The sequence below is a fragment of the Anabrus simplex genome, chromosome 1, assembly GCF_040414725.1.
Source record: "Anabrus simplex isolate iqAnaSimp1 chromosome 1, ASM4041472v1, whole genome shotgun sequence".
NCBI lineage: Eukaryota > Metazoa > Arthropoda > Insecta > Orthoptera > Tettigoniidae > Anabrus > Anabrus simplex.
The window spans coordinates 577,923,240-577,946,815 of NC_090265.1; the positions used below are offsets into that span (position 1 = coordinate 577,923,240).

The 23,576-nt window shown below is 37.9% G+C and overlaps 1 protein-coding gene across 1 annotated transcript in view; it reads left to right on the forward strand.

Annotated features, from left to right (window-relative positions):
* Positions 1-23,576, forward strand: part of LOC136857156 (putative inositol monophosphatase 3) — an 88,993-nt gene that overhangs the window by 54,250 nt on the left and 11,167 nt on the right. Inside the window, exons 3-4 of the mRNA XM_067135586.2 lie at positions 765-919; positions 7,910-8,021. Of these exons, the coding sequence (XP_066991687.1) occupies positions 765-919; positions 7,910-8,021 (267 nt within the window). The remainder of the gene's footprint in view (positions 1-764; positions 920-7,909; positions 8,022-23,576) is intronic.

Sequence of the window (23,576 nt, forward strand, 5' to 3'; positions counted from 1 at the left end):
GTCATGTGTTGTGAAGGTGAGGTTATGTAGTTGAGAAGGAACGTGATGTGTTTATTGCTTATTTTGTCTTATGATCATGTTGTTTATATGCAGTCATGTGTAAATCTACAAAAAATCATTATCATGAGGTGTTAGGGAAACCTGTTCTTTGGGTTTTCCATGTATACTGAAATATAAAAAAGGAGAATGAGAAGGAAAGTGGAAGGACAGTTTTATTACAAGAAGAGCAATATAGCTTTTCGGGGGGCCGATGACCTTCAATGTTAGGCCCCTTAAAACAACAAGCATCATCATCATCAATATAGCTTTTGAAATGAAAGATCAGCACTAGACCCCATCTTTAGTATGAGGCAGTTAATGGAAATACATTGGGAATAGGGAAGACATATTGTGATGACATTCCTTGATTTAGAAGAGGTTTAAGGTAGTTTACCCAGAGCAGAGGTATGGAAAGTAATGTAACAGGAAGGATTTGGAAAACAAATGATAGAATATGTACAAGCAATGTACAAAAATTGTTGCAGCAGTGCCATATACATATGGGGAGGACACAGTGGTTTTTGGAATGAAACTGGACTATGACAAGGAAATATGCTGTCACCGCTGTTCTACATAATAGTTACAGAGAGTTTCGTTGACTACACTGCCTGGCAAATCATTTGGCTTAAAATAGATTGATGTTTGTTTATTCAGTCCTAATATTTCTTCTTTTGTTTAAAATATCTACCATTTCAGTAATATAATGTAATGATTCTTTGTTGCAGAAAAGAAACTTGAGTATGTGACAACCATGGTTTGCATTGCAATAGCAGGGAAGCCTACCATTGGTGTCATTCATAAACCATTTCAACCTGAGCCTAACACATACTGGGCATGGGTAGGAAAACCTATTCCAAAGGAACTGAAATACTCAAAACAGGTAATATGTTGTGCATGAATTTTTATCACTGAGACAGAGAGATCTGAACATTTTTAGTGTGTGACATGTATATGAATTCAATTTGATGCTGGATGAAGAAAGAATCTGATGTAATGGAATAGATAGGAGACAGGTAAAAGCTGTGAGTTTTTTAGGTTCGTTGATGTCCTTTCCATTACCTTTCAAGAAAGGAGAGGAATAGACTTGTTAAATTCATCATTATAAAAATAATTTTGTTTATTTTTGTCATACCTTTAGTATTGTAGGTAATTTCATTACTCAGTTACTTATTTTATATTACAGTACTTACTAGTTACTGTTTTATACTATACTATAAGCTGATAGTAAAAAGCTTGTTATAACAATGGCATGTGGCCTCCGGAGAGGCCTGGTGCAGGTATTTCAAGTTGACACCTTATAAGTGACGTGCATGTCTTAGGATGAGATCTACATATAATGAATTGTAAAGCCGAAGACGGCACAAACGCCTAGTCCACAGGCCATCAGAATTAACCATTGAAGGTTAAAATCCCCAAACCAGCTGCAAATCTTAAGCCAGGATTGCAGATATGGAGACAGACAAACAACACGAGGAGCGCAAACAGTCGTCAAACAGCTGAGTGCACTAACGTAAATGCAGGCAAGAGTAGAAGAGAGATGTCAGCAGACTTACTTACATAAAATTGGATGAAATTACCATTTACTTTTCACCGAAACTTGACTGTCACCATTTGACTGAGTCCTTGCTTACGTCTGTAGGAGAGCCCTACACTGCCAAAAACTACAAGCAATTCGTGAATTTGAAAAATTGGACATTAAATATTTAAAGTAGGACAAAATTGGGGCAAATATTCATTTATAGGAAGGGGAGTTAGGGATTGGAATAACTTACCAAAGGAGATGTTCAGTAAATTTCCAATTTCTTTGAAATCATTTAAGAAAAGGCTAGAAAAACAACAGATAGGGAATCTGCCACCTGGGCAACTGTCCTAAATGCAGATCAGTATTGATTGATTGATTGATTGATTGATTGATTGATTGATGCTAAGTTTTACATGACTCAATCAACTAATATTTATACAATCTCGTGTAACATTTAATATATACAAGGAAATCTTATCCGGGAAGATGTTGTGCAGTCTGACCTCATCTACTTTCTTATCTGCAGAGTAGCAGTTGATTTTCATCTCGATTTACCTGTGCCAATAACGATCTCAACTAATGTAAACTCTCAGAATAATTCTATATTATGATGTTCAGGTCCATGCATACTTCTTCTAATGGGAGTATCTCTTGATAATGTGTCCCTAGAATAATATAAATCAACATAACATTTATATTAAAGATAGAATGCAGTATTGCTCTAAATCGAATACATATAACCCATGCCTGCACCAATCAATTCAATATTTTCTTCTATAACTCACTTTCTTCTTTTATTTCATCGTTGTATGCTCATCTATTCATTTAATCTTCCATTTTTACATATTACAATATTATAACTTCCTCAATATCCATTTCCCTTCATATTTCTTCTTATATTCTCTATTTTCTTCATATTTATCCTTTCTTGACACATGTATGCATTCTCTTCATTGGGGTCATATTCTTCTCAGCTTGTACCAATATCTCATCTGTCTGACAACTTTTCATTACTTGTGGCCCAGCATCTTATCGTATTCATGTACTCACTTCATGGTTAATAACGTATCTCCAACTACCTTCATTTTTAGCCTAGCCCTTGGAAACTCTAGCATCATAACTGCTTCTGTTTACTCTAAAGTCTTGGTTTGGTTATATGGCAGTAATATACTGCCTACCCTCTTTATTTCCATTTATTGATCAATCACTCGCGAGAATCAAACATATAAAAGCTTGTATGAAACATTTAACTGACACAATTAACGTTTCTCTGATAAGAAAAGAACTACTCTAATAAGATCTACTAATCTACATGTTTTATTCAAGAAACTTATCTCTTTTTGTTGTGCTTCTGGGACGATTTATCTCTTTCATCCTGTGTCGATGGTAGCGATCATCATCTCCATGGCTGGTGCTGCAGTTGTCTGCTGCGGTGTTGGCTTGTCTTGATCTAACTTAGGTCATGCCAGACTATCTTCCACTCGTCTTCTTAAAGACACTTCATCGTTTTATCTTGAGCAAATATAAAAATGAATGAAGACGTGTGAAATCAGCTCACACATTATGTTATATTCTACACTAGGTCTTATATTTTGGTAATGATTATTCCTTTAAGGTTTCTCTATTTAGCTACTAATTTCTACTTCAGATTCCCAACATGTCTGATTTAAATTCGATATGTGTGCTGTATGTGATTTGCATAATCAGTTCTCTTGTTGTTGTTCTTCTTCTTCTTTTTTTCCTGCCGCTGTTCCCACACATGTGGGGTCGCGGGTGCGAACTGTGTCGCACATGTGGATTTGGCCCTGTTTTACGGCCGGATGCCCTTCCTGACGCCAACCCTCTATGGAGGGATGTAATCACTATTGCGTGTTTCTGTGGTGGTTGGTAGTGTAGTATGTTGTCTGAATATGATGAGGGGAGTGTTGGGACGGACATATACACCCAGTCCCCGAGCCAGAAGAATTAATCAGAAGCGATTAAAATCCCCGACCCGGCCGGGAATCGAACCCGGGACCCTCTGAACCGAAGGACAGTACGCTGACCATTCAGCCAACGAGTCGGACAATCAGTTCTCTTGTTGTTATGTAATGCTATTCTGGATTTTTGCATCTTTGATAGGTATTTGTTTTCTTGGTGTAGTAGCTTGGCCGTCTTTCAAATCTCGTTGGCTGCTTTTCTTGACCTTTACACACCTTATCAATATTTGCTGATATTTCCATCTGTTCCTTTGACGTCTTCTTGTAGATAATGTTATTTCTTTAAAATCTCTTTGTTTCTTGACGTTTCTTCTATTAATGTGCTTCCAACTCAGTTGCAGTACTGTTTAACTTCACTGGGGATAATCGTGTTTACTCTAACTCAATCGGAATTTCACTTTTGGAATAGTGTAATGGTACAATACTTACATGAATTGTACTTTTATTAATTCATATTTATTTCACTTCAGGTCGTAATATCAACTCTTAACGGGAAGAATATTTTCCAGTGTCGGTATTTCAAACCCATGTGTCCAACTTATCTGATGTACCTATTTAACTTTTCAGAAAAAACACGCTGTAATTGTATGTCAAATGATGACAACCGCAAATAAGTTGAACCAATTGTGTGTATATTATATTTGATGTATCTTTTCAATGTAAATTGTAAATAATTTTTTAAATATCTGAATTCCATGAATAATTCATGCATCTACAGTTTTTGCATGTATTTTTCATCAAAAAAAGTGTGTTAATTATGCAAGAAAATAAAGTACTTACTATCTAGAAAAAAATACTGTGTGGGTAAGACACCCCTAGCACCAGTGTGGGTGGGGTTGGGGAAGGGTGACGTGTAACAGTAATCATAAATAGTGTCTAATCCATAGTTTTCGGGGTTGCTGAGATGAATAGTGGCACACCAGATGTCTTTTAAGTCCAAGTTCACCCCCACCGGTATGGGGTAGGTAGGGAGAAGAGGTAAAAGAGAAAATGTCAAAAATGGCCGACATTATGAATCTGTGTGTGTATGTTCCAGCATAGCTTTCAACCAAACTGATATACATATGACTTAATATCTTGGGAAGAAGGAAGGAGAAAAAAAAAAAAAAAGCAACTTGTGGGGATAAGATACTCAGCATTCGTAGGGTTCAGGGATGGAGAGGGAATGACATAGAAATAATTGAAAATGACCAATATTAGTGTCGCATCCATAGTTTTCGGGGTCGCTGAGATGAATAGTGAGACGTGACGAGGAGTGAAAAAGAAAATGTCAAAAATGACCAAGATTATGGATGTAAGTGTGGAAGTTCCAGAACAGCTCTCAATCAAATGTGGTACACATGACTTACTGTTTAGAAAAAGAAATACTGGGGGGTTGTTCACTGGCATTTCAAAAGGGAGGGAGCAATGAGTGGAAGTTGGATTAAAGCCATTGTGTTTTCAGACCACAGAGGGGCTGTCAGGATCAGATTGTTAGTATGCACCAAGTAATTGCAAAATGCTATGAGTGGAGTAGACAGTTATGTTTGTTTCGTAGATCTAGAGATTAATAAATCATTGTTATAGTGATTTAAAGATTATGGTAGTTGATCCAGAGAAGGCATATGACAGAGTACCAAAGGGAAAAATATATTAGCTATACTGGGGGACTACGGGATTAAGGGTAGATTATTAAAAGCAATCAAAGGTACCTATGCTGACAATTGGGTTGCAGTGAGAATTGATGGTAGAATGAGTTCTTGGTTCAAGGTACTTGCACAGGTTAGACAAGGCTGTAATCTTATACCTTTGTTATTCATAATATACATAGATCATCTACTGAAAGATATAAACTGGCAGGGAGGGATTCAGTTAAGTGATAATTTAGTAAGCAATTAGGCAGACAACTTGGTCATAATGGCAAATTGTGCTGAAAGCCTGCAATCTAATATTTTGGAACTTGGAAATAGGTACAATGAGTATGGTATGAAAATTACCCTTTCGAAGACTAAAGTGATATCAGTAGGTAAGAAACCTTAGAGAATTGAATGTCAGGTTGAGAATACAAAGCTGGAAGAGGTAGATCATTTCTAGTATTTAGGATGTGTATTGTCCCAGGATGGTAGTATAGTAAGCGGGATTGAATCAGGGTGCAGCAGAACTAATGCTGTGAGCTTGCAGTTGCGATCAACAGTATTCTGTAAGAAAGAAGTTGGTTCCCAGGCAAAACTATCATTACACCGGTCTGTTTTCAGACCAACTTTGCTTTATGGGAATGAAAGCTGGGTGGACTCAGGATATCTTATAAGTTAGAAGTAACGGACATAAAAGTGAAAATGATCGCTGGTACAAACAGGTGGGAACAATGGCAGGAGTGTATTCAGAATGAGAAGATAAAGGCTAATTTAAGAATGAACTCTATTGATGAAGCTTTACACATAAACTGGCTTTGGTGGGAACATGTGAGGCAGATGGTGGATTATAGGTTGCCTAGGAGAATTATATGTATTAAAGATATTCACCAATGGATACAGGATGTGATGGAGAATTTTCATTAGCATATCGTGGCCTATATTATCTACGCACCTAGCCTGGGTCTTGATGCATTTTATTGAGTCGGTCACTTCTTGCGGTGTGACAAGGCTGAAGTAAAATTTATTCCTGTGTGAAGAAAGCACATTATCATATGAAATATTTATTTTTCTTCGTATCATCATCATCATCATCGTCATCATCATCATTTCTTTGCTCCAGCAAACCGGGTGCGGTTGTGTATGAGCCTCCTCCAGTTTGTTCTATCCATCCACAGATGCTGCTCATATATGCGACACCAATTCACATCTCTAATTTCAAGGTCCTTCATTATCTGTTTTTCCCAGACATCACGAGGTCTTCCTCTTGGTCTCTTCCCAGGAACATTGTGGTCAAAGTATGTTCGCGTAGTCCTGTGAGGGTTCATTCTTTTCATGTGACCATACCATTGCAATCTCTTCACTTCTAGAGTCTCCAGCAAGCTTCTTTCCAATCCAAGCTGTTGTTGGATATCCACATTCCTTATTTTATCCATTTTTGTTTTTTTGTAGACAAGAACGGAGGAACTTCATTTCTGTTGCCTGAAGACGGCTCTTTGTTGGTCCAGTAAGTGTTGCTGCTTCCAGGCCATACGTCAATATAGGTGCTAGGTATATTTTGTACAAGCTGATCTTGGAAACTAACGGAAATGTTTCATCCCAAAGTATTTGACGTACACCGTGATAGAATTTGGAAGCTTTCTGTATTCTGTTACTGGTCTCTTGATGTATGGTATTGTCTGATGACAGAACACACCTAAATACTGGAAGTTGTCTACAATATCCATCTCCTCATCTCCAATTCTTAGATGAACAGTTGGAGAGTTTCTACTCATCACCAAGCCAACTGTCTTCGTTTTGCTGATTTTGAGACCTAAGGTTGTAAAAGCTTCATACCAGAGATCTAGTCTAGTTTGTACTTCCGCTTCTGTCTCACCCCATACCATTACATCATCAGCAAAAACCAGGGCATTACTTGTTAGATCCTTTCTCTTAACCACTTTTAAAACTTCATCCATTATGATTATGAAGAGAAGTGGTGAAAGACAACTTCTTTGCTGGACTCCACTCTTCATTTCAAACCAACCTGACCTTCCATCCTGGGCCTGGACACAACACTTGGTTTCATCATATAATTGTACTTATGCTATGATGTCATCGGGCACTTTCTTATGTTTCAAACATTCCCATATATGCCTGCGTGGTACATGGTCATATGCTTTCTCGATGCCCAGAAAAACAGTTATAAGTGTTTTACCTTTCTCCCAATACTTCTCATAGAGCATTCTGGTGGCAAAAATAAGGTCTATAGTTTTTTCTTGTTGGATTGATTCCTGTTGGCGAGGTGACAAAATATTCATTCAGTTCACCTACACTAACAATCAGTTCTTTGTTATATCTCTGGTTCTTGATGCCAAAATATTTCATAGATTTCCACGTCGTCACATTTCATATGTTAGGTTTAATCAAATTATGGTTGTAATGTAGTCTAGCACTTTGAAATTTAGAGGTTGTTTTATTATGTAGTATTTTATAAGTCTAGTGGTTCTCTTTTGTTGGATACTGTTTATGTCGTCTTTACGTAGCAACTCATTTAGCCATTAGGTTATGGATTTCATGATTTATCCATGGTTTAGGAGCTCTGGAGCCCTTTCCCATCTGCACAGGGGTATTTCAATCAAGCATTTCTAGGTCATTTTTATGCATATTCACTATGAATGTTGAAAGCAGCAGCTTTCTTCCAAAGTAAAGGAATTATTTTAAATCCTGTATGCTGTTTTCCCATGATAATATAGTTAACTTTTATCTCTGTCCTTTAGGTGGATAAGAATCTGAAAATAATAGTTTCTCTCTCTCATGCTGGCCCAGCGAAGAATGTTACAGAGCAACTCATTGGAAAGTCTGCCACTGTGGTGTCTGCAGCAGGAGCAGGTATGTAGGATGCCTAATTTATTGTCAGACTAGCAGAATGTAGACCTGTCATTGATGGGCGGGTAACACTAGCCAACATGATTTGGCGATAAAATAGAAAATACCATATTTACTCGCGTATTAGACCCCCTTTTCCCTCACTTTTACAGCCAAAAAAGTAAAGGGGTGTCCAAAATGCGATAACCTCAAATTTTGTGCAGTGAATACACGACTTCTAGGTTATAAAGAGCTATAAATTGTACTTGTAAACATTCTACACTGTTCTTTAACAAACCTATGAATATATTTGAGTTATACTGGCTATTTTCATTGGAAGGCTGTATTTCTAAATGTAAAATGTCAATAAATGGTGAACACTACTTTTGGTCTACATATAAAGTAAATATAATCCGTTTTAATTACTTATATCATGTCATTCGTTTCATCTCATTAATTCTCTGATGAGTTCTACATCAGGAAGGGCATACGGTCGTAAAAACTCGCTATGAAGATTCGTCTCGCTTCATACTCGACCCCGTAGAGAAAAGGGATAAGGGTATCATATTATCATATTATGCAATATTGATACAAAATAACTCAATGGCCAGTCATTTGTCTCTGTCAGTTGAGCAGTAGACTTACCACACAGTAAACCTGATCACTGCTTTAATTTGAATTATCGTCTTGCATCACTAACTTCCCTGCTACCGGTGTGTCGTCATTCCAAGTGACGTCATCTTCACTGCCATCTCGTCAGCCACGCACTGCAATTGAGACTGAGAGGTTTCGAGGTCCCATCTTTTTTAACCTTTTAAAAATAGTTTTGTTCCCAACTATAGAGTCCAAACTGTGTGAAGCTATTCCCAAATGGTTTCTGGAGATGGTCTCTGATATTCCCAGCTGGTGTATGTGTAGCAGAAGCCACTCCTTCTGAATAAAGCCGTGTTGTTGAAAGTGTGCCAAACCACCAGCTGATAACTAGGATATGTTAGGTATGTTACAAGTTGTATTTCCAAATGTAATACATAGTGACTGGAAGCATTCTTTTGATAGCTGTGGCTGTTGAAAGCCAGGCCCTTATTTTTAAGTATATTTCATGCTTGTTCTCTACATTTATCACATCAGGATTTAACTAAACAGATATAAATGAGATAAGAGAGTCTGCATTGTTTAGGTTAGGTATGGTATCACCCAGATAGTGCCAAAAGTTCCACAGCAGAAAGAATAAAAATAAATAACAGGAAAGTTTGCCGCATTTTTTGGTATCTACAGGTGTGGTGTAATGCATTTTATTACCATAATGTTTAATTTTGTACGTTCGTTGTCTCGCATTTTTTATTAACGCATACCCTAGTATGCTTTGTTTGGCGGCTCCAAAAATCGTTGAAAGTAAGTGGTGACATAAAAAATCAATCAATCAATCAATACTGATCTGCATTTAGGGCAGTCGCCCAGGTGGCAGATTCCCTATCTGTTGCTTTCCTAGCCTTTTCCTAAATGATTTCAAAGAAATTGGAAATTTATTGAACGTCTCCCTTGGTAAGTTATTCCAATCCCTAACTCCCCTTCCTATAAATGAATATTTGCCCCAGTTTGTCCTCTTGAATTCCAACTTTATCTTCATATTGTGATCTTTCCTACTTTTATAAACGCCATTCAAACTTATTCGTCTACTAATGTCATTCCACGCCAACTCTCTGCTGACAGCTCGGAACATACCACTTAGTCGAGCAGCTCCTCTTCTTTCTCTCAATTCTTCCCAACCCTAACATTGCAAAATTTTTGTAACGCTACTCTTTTGTCGGAACTCACCCAGAACAAATCGAGCTGCTTTTCTTTGGATTTTTTCCAGTTCTTGAATCAGGTAATCCTGGTGAGGGTCCCATACACTGGAACCATACTCTAGTTGGGGTCTTACCAGAGATTTATATACCCTCTCCTTTACATCCTTACTACAACCCCTAAACACCCTCATAACCATGTGCAGAGATCGGTACCCTTTATTTACAATCCCATTTATGTGATTACCCCAATGAAGATCTTTCCTTATATTAACACCTAGATACTTACAATGATCCCCAAAAGGAACTTTCACCCCATCAACGCAGTAATTAAACCTGAGAGGACTTTTCCTATTTGTGAAACTCACAACCTGACTTTTAACCCCGTTTATCATCATACCATTGCCTGCTGTCCATCTCACAACATTTTCGAGGTCACGCTGCAGTTGCTCACAATCTTGTAACTTATTTATCACTCTATAGAGAATAACATCATCCGCAAAAAGCCTTACCTCCGATTCCACTCCTTTACTCATATCATTTATATATATAAGAAAACATAAAGGTCCGATAATACTGCCTTGAGGAATTCCCCTCTTAATTATTACAGGGTCAGATAAAGCTTCACCTACCCTAATTCTCTGAGATCTATTTTCTAGAAATATAGCAACCCATTCAGTCACTCTTTTGTCTAGTCCAATTGCACTCATTTTTGCCAGTAGTCTCCCATGATCCACCCTATCAAATGCTTTAGACAGGTCAATCGCGATACAGTCCATTTGACCTCCAGAATCCAAGATATCTGCTATATCTTGCTGGAATCCTACAAGTTGAGCTTCAGTGGAATAACCTTTCCTAAAACCGAATTACCTTCTATCGAACCAGTTATTAATTTCGCAAACATGTCTAATATAATCAGAAAGAATGCCTTCCCAAAGCTTACATACAATGCATGTCAAACTTACTGGCCTGTAATTATCAGCTTTATGTCTATCACCCTTTCCTTTATACACAGGGGCTACTATAGCAACTCTCCATTCATCTGGTATAGCTCCTCCGACCAAACAATAATCAAATAAGTACTTCAGATATGGTACTATATCCCAACCCATTGTCTTTAGTATATCCCCAGAAATCTGATCAATTCCAGCCGCTTTTCTAGTTTTCTCTCCATGTCGTTTCCCACACAGCTGACTATCCTATCAAATAATTCCGAATCCGCGTCAGTGCTACCCTTTCCCGATCTGTACACTCCAAATATATCAAGTTGCCTATTATCTTTAGAAATGAGCCTTACACCTAGAATTTCATGTGTCTCATCTTTATCTTTAACTTTACCAAATTCTTTAACAAATTCTTCTTTCACCAGAATGAACACTTCCCCTCCCACCCTTCCTATCGTATCTCTACGATACACACTCCAGTGCCGTGAGAAAATTTCTGCATCCATTATATCATTTCTCAGCCATGATTCAACTCCTATTACAATATCTGGTAAGTATATATCTATTAAATTACTTAATTCTATTCCTTTCCTTACAATACTTCTACAGTTCAACACTAACAATTTTATGTCATCCCTTCTTGATTTCCAGTTCCCTGTTCCCTTATCACTGCTCCCTAGGACATCCTGTTTCCCTGAATGTACCTCCCTATTACCCTTCCAAACAAATTTCCTAACTTATACGTACCACTGCGGTTTAAATGAAGGCCATCTGAGCGCAGATCCCTATCTCCTACCCACCCATTAGGATCTAGAAATTTCACTCCCAGTTTCCCACATACCCACTCCATAGTCTCATTTAAATCCCCAATCACCCTCCAGTCAGTATCCCTTCTACACAGTATTCCACTAATAACAATCTCCGCTTTCTTAAACTTCACCCGTGCTGCATTTACCAGATCCCACACATCTCCAACTATGTTGGTACTTATATCAGCTTGCCTTACGTTGTTGGTACCAACGTGAAACACTACCACCTTCTCCTTCGCCTCCTCCCTCTCTTCTACTTTCCTCAACATCTGCCTCAACCTAATTCCTGGATAACACTCTACCCTGGTACCCTTTCCTCCACACACTTTCCCCACATGTCTAACGATGGAATCCCCAATGACCAGAGCCTCAACCCTACCCACCTCATTTGATCCCCTCCCCTCCTGGTCAGCCCTATCTTTCCTGATAGCTGCAGAAGCTACTTCCTCCTCCCTTTTCTCCTTCCCATGACCCTGTTCCACCTGTCTTTTCCTATCCTCTACTCTACGTTTTCCTTTCCTATCTTTTCCCTTCCTCCTACTTCCAAACATCTCACCAACAGTTCCCTGTCCCTCATCTTCCCTCTGTTGTTCTACCTGGAGTGACTCGTACCGATTTCGCACAGACACCTGTCCTGGATTCTGATCCTGAATAGAGCCCTTAGCCTGCAATCTCCTTCCCCTTAGAACATTAGACCACCTGTCTTCTACAACTCCTCCCTTTCCTTCCCCTCCCTCTTGTACACCTACTGTAACCTGTACATTGTTTGAGGGAGTCCTATCTTCCTTCCTGTCTTCTATGAGAATCCTAATTATCTCCCTCAAACTTTCCAACTCCTCCCTCATACCCCTCAATGCCTCGCTACAGCCACAGTAAGTACACTCACGCTCCTTAGCCATTCTTTACGGGGGGAAAAAATGAAATTAAAAATAAAATAACTTATTTGCAAAAAATAAATGAACGGAGGGATATATTGTCTGGGATAGTACACAACAATAAGGTAATTAATGTACGACTACACTACAATATTACTTAGTCGTGCTCTATTTTTTTTTATCCTACAACCCCTGACAGGATAAAAACTGCTGTTAATTACTGAATATCAAAAGTAATAGCCTACACAAGAACTACACAATTCCAAACTGCAATTAAGCCTATTCTAATTACAACAACAGTATTTTAGTAAGAGTTTCTACGGATACCTCTACTACACCAGTACTACACAAATATTTTATGATAATAAAATAATCACACTAAATTCTAATAGGATATTACTCATATACTACTGTACAGTACACTACAGTAATTGTAAACTACTTTCAGACGTATCGTAATTACGATACCGGTACCGAACTGTATGTCACTAAACTAAGCACAATAGAAATGAAATTTGCAAGAACTACTGTACTCAAAGATTACCAACGAAGCTAAATGCTTAGACAAATTATTATTAGTATTACGGTCTAATATTATTATTTGTTAGGTACGTTGGTGAGTAAAACAATTGTGATTGGATTGTTTTTATCACATTTTAAACCTACTTCTCTCCCAGAAAACTTTGTTAATTATCTCACCTGCGTATATTAATAGGTCTAGCAACAACCGTGAATATTTCTTAACTAAGGTAAACTTGTTTCCTCATCCGGAGGTTGTGCAGCTCTTTTTTAGACAGGCCCCCAGTGGAAGAGAGTTGCACGTACCATTTTTACTGCAAATCAACCGTTCTGCCATTCGTAAATCTTTGGCAACACAGTACCGGGAATTGAACTCAGGCTCCTGAGAACTGCAGCTAATTTTGCTGACCATTACGCTGGCGGACATTCTTTAATACAAAACACAGACATATATACATGACTGATGTTTGCTTGCAATGCGCGAGTCGGACAGGAAACTATTCACCTATTTGTGCATCGTCATCACAGCTGCAGTAGGCCCACGTTACGGAGGCAGACATTTCTTGACTACAAAACACAGATGTACCGCATAACTCGACACACGTTTTCGTTGCGTGGGTTGTACGGATGAAACTGTTCAAAAATTTGTGTGATGTCATCAGAGCTGCATACGGCTTGTAGCCGTTTCGAAGCGGAATCGTTGTTGTTCTCCGACAAATTACGTTGCAGGGTCTTTTATGCAAGATTTGTTTTTTTTTTGTTTCCTTTGTCTCGAAAAGCCAAGGGGGGTCTGATACGCAAGGGGGTCTAATACACGAGTAAATACGGTATGTTTTTTAATGAAAATCTATGTTCCGAGTCCAAAAATGATGTCACTTTTTTTTGTATCAAGTCTCGTTTTGAAATGTAATGTTGAGAGATGTTCTCACGCAACTGACATTGGAGTAATAGTATATTGCATTAAGGGAAGGAAACACATGATTCTTCCCATGTGTTGAAGATTTCAGATCGAGACGTAAGCCAGGGCTGATGTTCTGAGTTGTTTTTTCTAGAAATTTTGATATGCAGTATTAAGAGTTTGAGGGGGGTTGAATTGCACAAAAGACAGAGTAAAGTTGCTATCCCAGACCACTAGTATAAATAGAAGTGTTTTAATCTCCAGCCCTTATGCTGTGGTTATGTTGGACTGACATTCCTTTTCAAGATAATCTCTGTTGATACAGTCACACAGTCTGAGACACACCCCAACATGTATGCGTTTAGTGCGTCTTTTGCATTCATTTGTACCCGTGCGTGTGTGCATTAATGTGAATATTAAAACTGTGTTTCAGTCGATTGTTATTCATGAAACTTTTATATTAGTATTTTAAGCCCATTATGGCATTCGAGGTAATCTCACAACAGCGAAGGAACAGATCGCGAGAGTGGCAACATTTAAATACCTGGGATGTCACATCAATGATGACTGGGACCTTACTCACGAGATCCGATGCAGAATTGAGCAGGCCAGAACTTCTTTTCAGAGACTTAGGAAACTTTTGACAAGCCGTGACCTTTCCATTTCACAACGGACACGACTACTCCGGTGCTACGTTTTCAGCATTCTGTTGTACGGCGTTGAGGCATGGACACTAACTGAGACCATGTGCAAGAGATTGCAAGCATTTGAAATGTGGACGTACCGAAGGATGCTTAAGATACCTTGGACAGCTAAAATGACCAATATAGACGTTTTGCACCGTATGAACAAAGAACCAGAAATTCTCACTACCATCAAGAGAAGCAAACTAGAATACTTTGGTCATATGATGCGGAACTCTAAATACCACCTTCTGCAAGTAATACTCCAAGGGAAAATTAATGGAAAACGTGGTCCGGGGAGAAGTAGGACATCATGGCTCGGCAACTTGAGCCAGTGGTTTGGGGTGACAAAGCTTACTCTGTTCAGAACAGCTATGAACAAACAACAGATCATGCTACCGGGCGAGTTGGCCGTGCGCGTAGAGGCGCGCGGCTGTGAGCTTGCATCCGGGAGATAGTAGGTTCGAATCCCACTATCGGCAGCCCTGAAGATGGTTTTCCGTGGTTTCCCATTTTCACACCAGGCAAATGCTGGGGCTGTACCTTAATTAAGGCCACGGCCGCTTCCTTCCAACTCCTAGGCCTTTCCTATCCCATCGTCGCCATAAGACCTATCTGTGTCGGTGCGACGTAAAGCCCCTAGCAAAAAAACAGATCATGCTACTGATCGCCAACGTTCTGCGAGGACATGGCACATGAAGAAGAAGAAGATCAGGAGTGCACAGAAGGCAGTGTAATCAAAGTACTCAAAAGTTTTGTTATATTTGTGGTGTGTTTGATTCCAATTTGTGTCAAAGTGACTCATTTGTGAAGAAACGTTAGTTATTTTACTTCCATTTGAAAGATCAAGACAAATCTTTTGTACCTCATATTGCATGCAGTGCCTGTGTCGAGGAACTTCATTACTGGTATGAGGGTAAGCAAAACGCAATGCCATTTGCCGTACCCTTGCAATAGTGAGAGCAGGTTAATCATTAAGACTACTGTCGTTTTTGTATATAACCAACGTTGTCTGTTACAATAGGACAAAAACAAAATTACCGTATTTCTCTGAATACAGAATGACCCTCCCACTTTTTCCTTCAGAAAAATTAAATTAGGTTCAAAAAGTGCTTTGTAAAATTATATGAATGCCTTTCTTGCAAAGTACGCATTTTGAGACCATCTTTGTCTTCACGCCAAGGCTGGCAATACCTGTTCCACACATCTCTAAAATACGACGATCCATCAGGAAAATATTCCTGCTGTCCATAAAACTGTTACTTTTACTAATCGTCAGGTACAACCGGCTGTTGTTTCACGCATGTCTCGTTGGGTTCGGTCACTTCTCAGGAATTGCAAGGTTGGTGACCCGGTCCTCCCATTTGATCTTTGATGTTCAAGATGGATCTGAGTTTTTGCAGATAGCAGTGCTCTATCTTTCTGATATCCTGATGGTAGGGTGTCCAAGTTTCACAGCAGTAAAGCAGTGTTAATGTGACAACAGCGTGGTAAACCATGATTTTGGTATGCATTGTAAGGTCCTTATTCATGAAGACACAACGGGATAAACGTCCAAATGTTGAGAGGGCAGCACCAGTTGTCCTATCCACATCTTGTGAGCGGTTAGCATTTGTTGAAACAATATTTCCTGGATATAGTGGTCGACCTGCTCATATGGAGATGTTGAAAGCTGGGAGTTTCGACCCAGGTGTGGCTGTGCGAGTACTTTGGTTTTCTGAACACTAATGGAGAGACCAAAATGATCCCAAGCACTCTTGAAACAACTGACTGACTGTTGCAACCCCTCAGGTATGAGAGCAGCTGCAGCATCGTCATCTGCATATTGCATTTCCAAACGGAGGAAATCTAATAAGCTTTTGGGAGTGAAATCTAACTAGATTGTACAGTCCCCCGTCAAAGTGATATCGGACCTTTACACCTTGCTTGTCTGTAGAGTTCCATATAGCATGGTAGCTAGATAAATAGCGAAGAGTGTTCCAGCAAGCACGCATTCTTCTTTAATCCATGGGGAATTGGAAATGGATCAGAGATAATGTTTTGATGAATGATTTGCCCAGGTGTGTTTACATGAAGAGCCTTGACCAGATCTACAAAATGCTGTGGACAGTCAAAGTGTTTCAGTACTGTCCACAAAGCTGGTCTTGAGACTAAGTCAAAAGCCTTTTCCAGGTCATAGAACACTGGGTATAAATGAGTCTGTTGCTGTCTGCATTTTTCCATGATTTGCCTTGCACAGAAGATCGTATCTGTTGTGCCTCTGGACGTTCGAAAACCGCATTGCAACTCGGGTAGGATCCTCTCGGAAATAATCTGCCGACCATTGAGCGAAATTCTAGCAATAAGTCTACCTGCTATAGATAGCAATGATATACCACGATAGTTGCCGCAAACACTGCAATCCCTTTTTTTTAAAAAAGAGTAATGATATTGGCGTTTTTAAGGTCACCACGTACATCGCAGGTTTCCCATATTAAGAGGATAAGTGTATGAAGTCTGGTCTAGAGGTAGGCCTCCACTTTAAATCAATTCCAGAGGAATATTATCTGGGCCAGGAGCCTTGCCGGGTTTCAGTTTACGGAGAGCAGCATCGAATTCCTTGGAAAAGATTTTGTATTTAATGAAAGGTCTCACCGCTCAAAAACAAATGTTCACAAAATAGATCGAGGAAAATATAGCTGCAGTCCGTACTAGTTATAGAGTTGCACATTTATTAACTGTGCCATTTTCTGATGGAAAGTTTGTGAAGAACTGTATACTATCTGTAATAGAAGAAATGTGTCCTGATTAAGACAGAACTGCGCAAAAAATGAAAATCATTTGAGTGCTTTTCATTGGCTTTGGTTGAAAGTAATGACTTCTGTGATACAGCACAACACAGCACAAGATGCAGCAGGTCATTATGCTCGTTAGGTACCAAAATCGGTAAAAGAAAAAGAAAAATAGCAACATAAATTTTAATCTTATAGCAGTTGTATAGTATTATTTGAAGTAATTCCACAAAGTGTATATGAGTTGATTATGTTTGTAAGTACATAAGACATTATGAGTAGAATTTTGTAAATATAAATTTACTAAGGATAAGCTGTGTGTTCAATAGAAAAATTGTTAGTGTACATTGTATAATTTTTTTTAGGAAAATATCTTCTTCTCTTATCAATTTAAAATTTAGTTCTTGATTATAATGTATTTTTGTGCACCATTTGCCACCGAGGTAGACACCTTATTTGCAAATAAAGTGATTTGATTTGAACTTTTAATTTTTATTCATGGCATTGATAAAGCATGTGAAATAACTGAGCAGCTGGCATCTTTAAGAAGCTACAACAAGAAACTACAACAGGCGAGGATTTGTTTCTCCAACTGAGTGAAACATTGAAGGATCTTGATTTAGGATAGGATGGATTGGCAGATGTAACAACGAATGGAGCAAGGAATATGAATGGTAGAAAGACTGGATTAAGTGGAAGAATAAGAAACAAATTTATTAACAGGAATACTGATATGCCTCTTGAATTACACTGCATTATTCATCAACAAGTGCTATGTGAAAAAGTATTAAATTTACAACATGTGATGAACATAGTGACATCGTACAATTAACAATTACATGGACTCAGTCATTTTCATAGCAAGGTACACTGGCTGAGTCGAGGCAATGTTTTTGAAATGCTTCTTCCATCATCATGAAGAAATAAGCACTTTTATAAACATGATACAGAAAGAAGTGGCAAAATTTGAGGATAAACACAACATTTAAATATTTTGAATAAGCGATTACAAGGAAAAGGCATGCTTTTAAATGAAATTGATAGTTATGTGCTGGCGTTTGAAAATAATTTGAAATTATTTCAAAAGCAATTAAGGAAGGGAATGTTCCCACACTTTTCATGTTGTACTGAGCTTCAAGAAGCGATATCAAACAGTTCAGTGCCATATGGTCAGTTTATTAAGTTGGATTGACCTATTAAAAAATGAGTTTGAAAACATATTTAAAGACCTTTCTGAGAGTGCGGAGAAAATTATTTTGTTCGAGAATCCAGTTGCAGTTGATGTCGGTGAGGCATCTGTACAACTACAAGGTCGAATTAATTGTTCCCAATTAAGGATCAAGTTTGTGAAGGGAAATCTTATTAACGTTCACAGGTTGCTTTGTAATGAAAATTTTCTGGCTTTCTTAAAATTTGTGAGGAAGTACTTGTATGTGTTTGCAAGTACAGTAGAAGTCCTTTAGAGCGAGAATTCATGACTACGAAAAATTTACTCGCTCTAACGGATTGTCGTTATATCTGATTTTTTGTAAAAGTCTGGATAATTTCGTACACATTAAAATTGGTAAGAAACGGCAATCAGTTTGTTCAAAACTTGCGCTTTTGCGTATGATATCCTCACTATGGCTTACTCGTTTGTTATTTTTTGAAATGTGATACTACGTGAAAGAGTATGTCTAATTTCATTCTGAAAAAAATATAGTATCTTTCCAGAGGCCTCTGTAGTGAACGTCCCAGTTTTCTTCTTCAAACAGCACCACCTGCTGCAGTCGCCGCGCAAAGTACTGAACATAGCCCTTGAGGGTTGTATTGAACTGAGAGGCTATGCCCGCTTAACAACATTAGGGCAAATAATCATAGTTCCAACCATTAAATATACAACATAAGAAATAAGTTTCCACATATCAATAAACATTAGAAGACATCAGAAGAAGCAATTTAATGAACACAACAAGTTTTTTATCCAATAAATGGCTACTAATGCATCTGTGAAATGAACATTTTAACATTTTAGGACTTGATTCAGCTCTAATTTCACGATTTTATGAATGTAGTTGAACTTGATTTTTACGAGTGTATAGAATAATAGCCATCACAGAATATTGAAGACAACTGATCACTCAGAGATGAGATTTTACATTTTTAACTCACAAGGGTTATCTTGTTTGTAAATTACAGTTCTAAACTTACCATTAGATAGATATTAAGGAGTTAATTATACTAATATGCTGTTTTAAAATATTATATTTCCAAGTTTCTCTACTATTATACAGCTGATGATGGTGCCTAAATGAGCACCAAAACTAGTTCTGCAATAAAATATATGTTGTAAAAACCATCTAACAACAGTGAATTTGTATTGAACAAGGTGGAACCTTAAAGATTTTTATTTCAATTGTGATCTCAGTTCAATATGGGCAGATAAGATGAAGTTCCTCACATTTAACCATATATATATCATGAAAAAATATTTCACGCACATGTAGAGAAATAACCTCCTCAGTAAAAATTTACATGGGAACAGCCTTTCCAAAACTTAATCAAACACAAGAAAATATCAACTATCCTCTGAAATCTGTGATGCACTCTGCCATATCTTGAGGTGTAGCACATTCTTACTTAATTTCAGTATATAACATTAAAAACTTCAGCCTTTATTTCTAATGAGTTAACAACTGCTATCGACCACGTTATTTATGCACTTATTATAAAAACGCGTTATCCTTTTTCATTTTGAATTTTCTTGTAGAGAACAGCAGTTGATGAGTATTACTAATTGACTCCAACAATGCCTTGGAATGTCGACGAGAGAGCTCGTAAGTGTACATAGCGAGAAGTGTACATTTTGTGGCAAATGTTTCAGATTTTTTATTCATGCAGTGTCACCTAACCTAGCTTAACCGTACTATATGCATCTTGAAAACATATTGCAAGCGCCAGTAGAGAAATTATAACATTCTCTCTATAAATTTGCATGGGAATAGCCCCTCCGAAATTTAACCAGACGCGAGAAAATATAAACCAACCTCTGAAATTAATGGTGCACTCTGCCATATCTTGAGGCGTATCACATTTTGACTTAATTTTAGAGTAGAATATTAAAATTAAGTGATCATTTACTTAGCCTTTATTTCTAATGAGATAACAACTGCTATTGACGATGTTATTTACGTATTTGTTACGAAAACATTTTCTCCTCTTTCATTTCTAATTGTCTTTACGGAACAGCATTTGAGAAGTAGTACTAATCAACTCTGACGTCGCCTTCAAATATCGACGAGAGCAAAATTCTACTCCTTTAAGTCGGTTCATCTACACAAGTTTCACAAGCTGCTTCATTTACAAAATTTTTTTGACATGGCGTCCCCCTGCATCAATGTAGGCATGGCATCGTCACACAAAGTTCTGTCGTACCCGCTCTAATATCCCCAGTGTCGTTTGAATAGCATCGCAGCCAGCAAGAATTCTTGCCAGTGTCTCATACACAAGGCTTTCACATGGCCCTACAAGAAGAAATCAAGTGGGGTGGAATCAGGTGAACGAGCGGATAAGAAGCACATTGGCATCTGTTACGAATGGACAAACGTTAAACAATTTGGATTTTTAATAACTGTTGACTCAAACGTTTCCTGACTACGGTTCCTTATCTCAAATTGATCTATTTGCCGTTGTTCATCATCCCTGAAAATTTGTATCATCATCACGGATACACCCTGCATATCGAGCGCCAGTAGAAAAGTGATAACTTTCTCACTATTAATTGAGATGGGAATAGCCTAATAATCTAATCTTAGAAATTAGTGATGCGCTCTACCATATCTTGAGATGTATCATGATCTTACTTAATTTTGGTGTAGAGTATTAAAATTAAGCGATCGTTTACTTAGTCTTTATTTCTAACGAGTTAACAACTGCTATCAATCACGTTATTTACATATTTGTTTCAAAAACATGTTCTCCTCTTTAATTTCTAATTGTCTTTACAGAACAGCATTTGAGAGGTGTTACTAATCAACTCCGACATCACCTTCGAACGTCGATGAGAGAGCTCACAAGTGCACATAACGAGGAAACTATACCGTACCAAAGATCGATCACATTTTGTGGCAAACGTTTCAGTTTTTTTAAATTCAAACAGCATCACCTGACCTAACTTAACCATACTGTATGTGTCATGAAAGTATATTTCAAGTGCCAGTAGAGAAACGATAACCTTCTCGCTATAAATTTACATGATAATAGCCTTTCCGAAATTAAACCAGACATGAGAAAATATAAAACTAACCTTTGAAATCAATGATGCACTCTGCCATATCTTGAGGTGTATCCCATTCTTACTTAATTGCTGTGTTTAGCATTAAAATTATGCAATCGTTCACTTCAGCTTTTATTTTTAACGAATTAACAACTGCTATCGGACACGTTATTTATGCATTTATTATGAAAACATGTTCTTCTCTTTCATTTTCATTTTTCTTTATGGAACAAAATCGACGGGTATTACTAATAGACTCCGACATTGCCTTCGGATGTCGACAGAAAAGCTTGCTAGTGGACATAGTGAGGAAACGATACCAAAGATGATTAATCGCTGGGGGCATAAATATCGGTAACGGAAAAAATCGTGCACGCTTAATCGCTCGTAATAACGGATTCGTGAGTGATATGGCTCTCACTGTAACCAAAGGATAATACACAGTTTAATACAGCAATTTTGAAGGGACAGACAATAACGGAGCTCTCGTTATATGCCGTAATCGCTATAGCAGACTTCTAGTGTATTTACATTTGTTAACAAACATTTTCGAAAGTGAAGTTTATAAAATCAAAATGACATTCCCAGATCAGTGATGAAAACATACATTCCATTCTCTGAGTAGCTGTGTCACATCCATCTCCAGACATTTCAACACTGTCACTTCAAGCGAAGACCTAGACCTCTCGTTAATTGGTTAAGGTTAAATATCGAAAGTTACAGACTATTGTTTACTTTTCTCATTTTGTTTTGTATTGTGTGTCAGGTTATTGTTTGTATTATTGAATGGCCGTGTGACAGGTTGGTTGCTTAATAGGTTGGTGATTGAAGAAGGGAGCACCTGGTTGTGATGTATTTGTATGATAGGTAAGGATGGGGGTGAGGGAGAGAGAATAATGTGGCCTGCGGTTCATTTAGGAATCTGCCATTCAGCCCACCTGCAAATTAAATTGAGCACCCCTCTTTGAGTAAAAAGACTGATCCTTTAAGGTGATGTATCGTGCATACCGGTATAACTCATAGTTTAAAGTTTTAGAGAAATTCAAAGTAAGTCTGTACAGTTAAAAAAAAAAATCTTCAACAAGCATTTGGAAAAAAATCCAGTAGCAGTGCTACAGTTAAGTACAGCGTACATACCCAATTAATGAGGAGGTCTAAATATTCCATTGACGTCAGTAGAATTGTTAAGAGCTGATAGATTTCAACACTGATACTGATACTAGTGATCCAATACTTGTTTTCATGCCATTTTCTGTGTTATATAAACCAACCTCCAAAATTAGTGATGCGCTCTGCTATATCTTGAGATATATCACATTCTTGCTTAATTTTAGGTAGAGTATTAAAATTAAGCGATCGTTTACTTAACCTTTATTTCTAACGAGTTAACAACTGCTATCGACAACGTTATTTACGTATTTACAGCTCTGTCATGGTAATTTATGATTTTTTAAGAATTTCACCAGAAAGGAGGAATCAAAGTGATTCCCGGATATCACTCCTATATTAAACATGGTATCTCGCCATGTCTTCAATCATGACCTTAATAGTCAATTTTTTGAAGAGTGGGAAAAAATCTTGGCACTCTCAGTTGTAATTGAAGACTTGAAATTCCGAAGGGGGCAAATACCATATTAAAAGAAAGATAAAGAAAAGGCTTTGACACTTACAGGAGGAAACTACCAAGGCCAGAAATGCTCTCATCAGTTTCATTTGACTACTGAAAAAAAATGTAGTGTTCGTACTATATCCGCTGGGTTTGGAATGCCTGTGTGTGCTAAGTCCAGTTGCTGGCACTGAGTACTCTGGTGGTTTTCGGTTGTCATTCATTATCCAGGGTGATAAGTAATGTCATTTGGCTCATGCAAGTCTGGTGCAGTTTTTGTAAGGTAGACCCTCTAATGAGGGAGGGCAGCATCTGCTGTATAAGAAACTGCGTGTTTGTATGGTGGAAGGTGTATTATGTCTGGTGTATGATTCACTGGAATGCTGGGCTGGTGTACAGGGGATAAGGGGAAAATTTAGAAGATATATCTCCCCC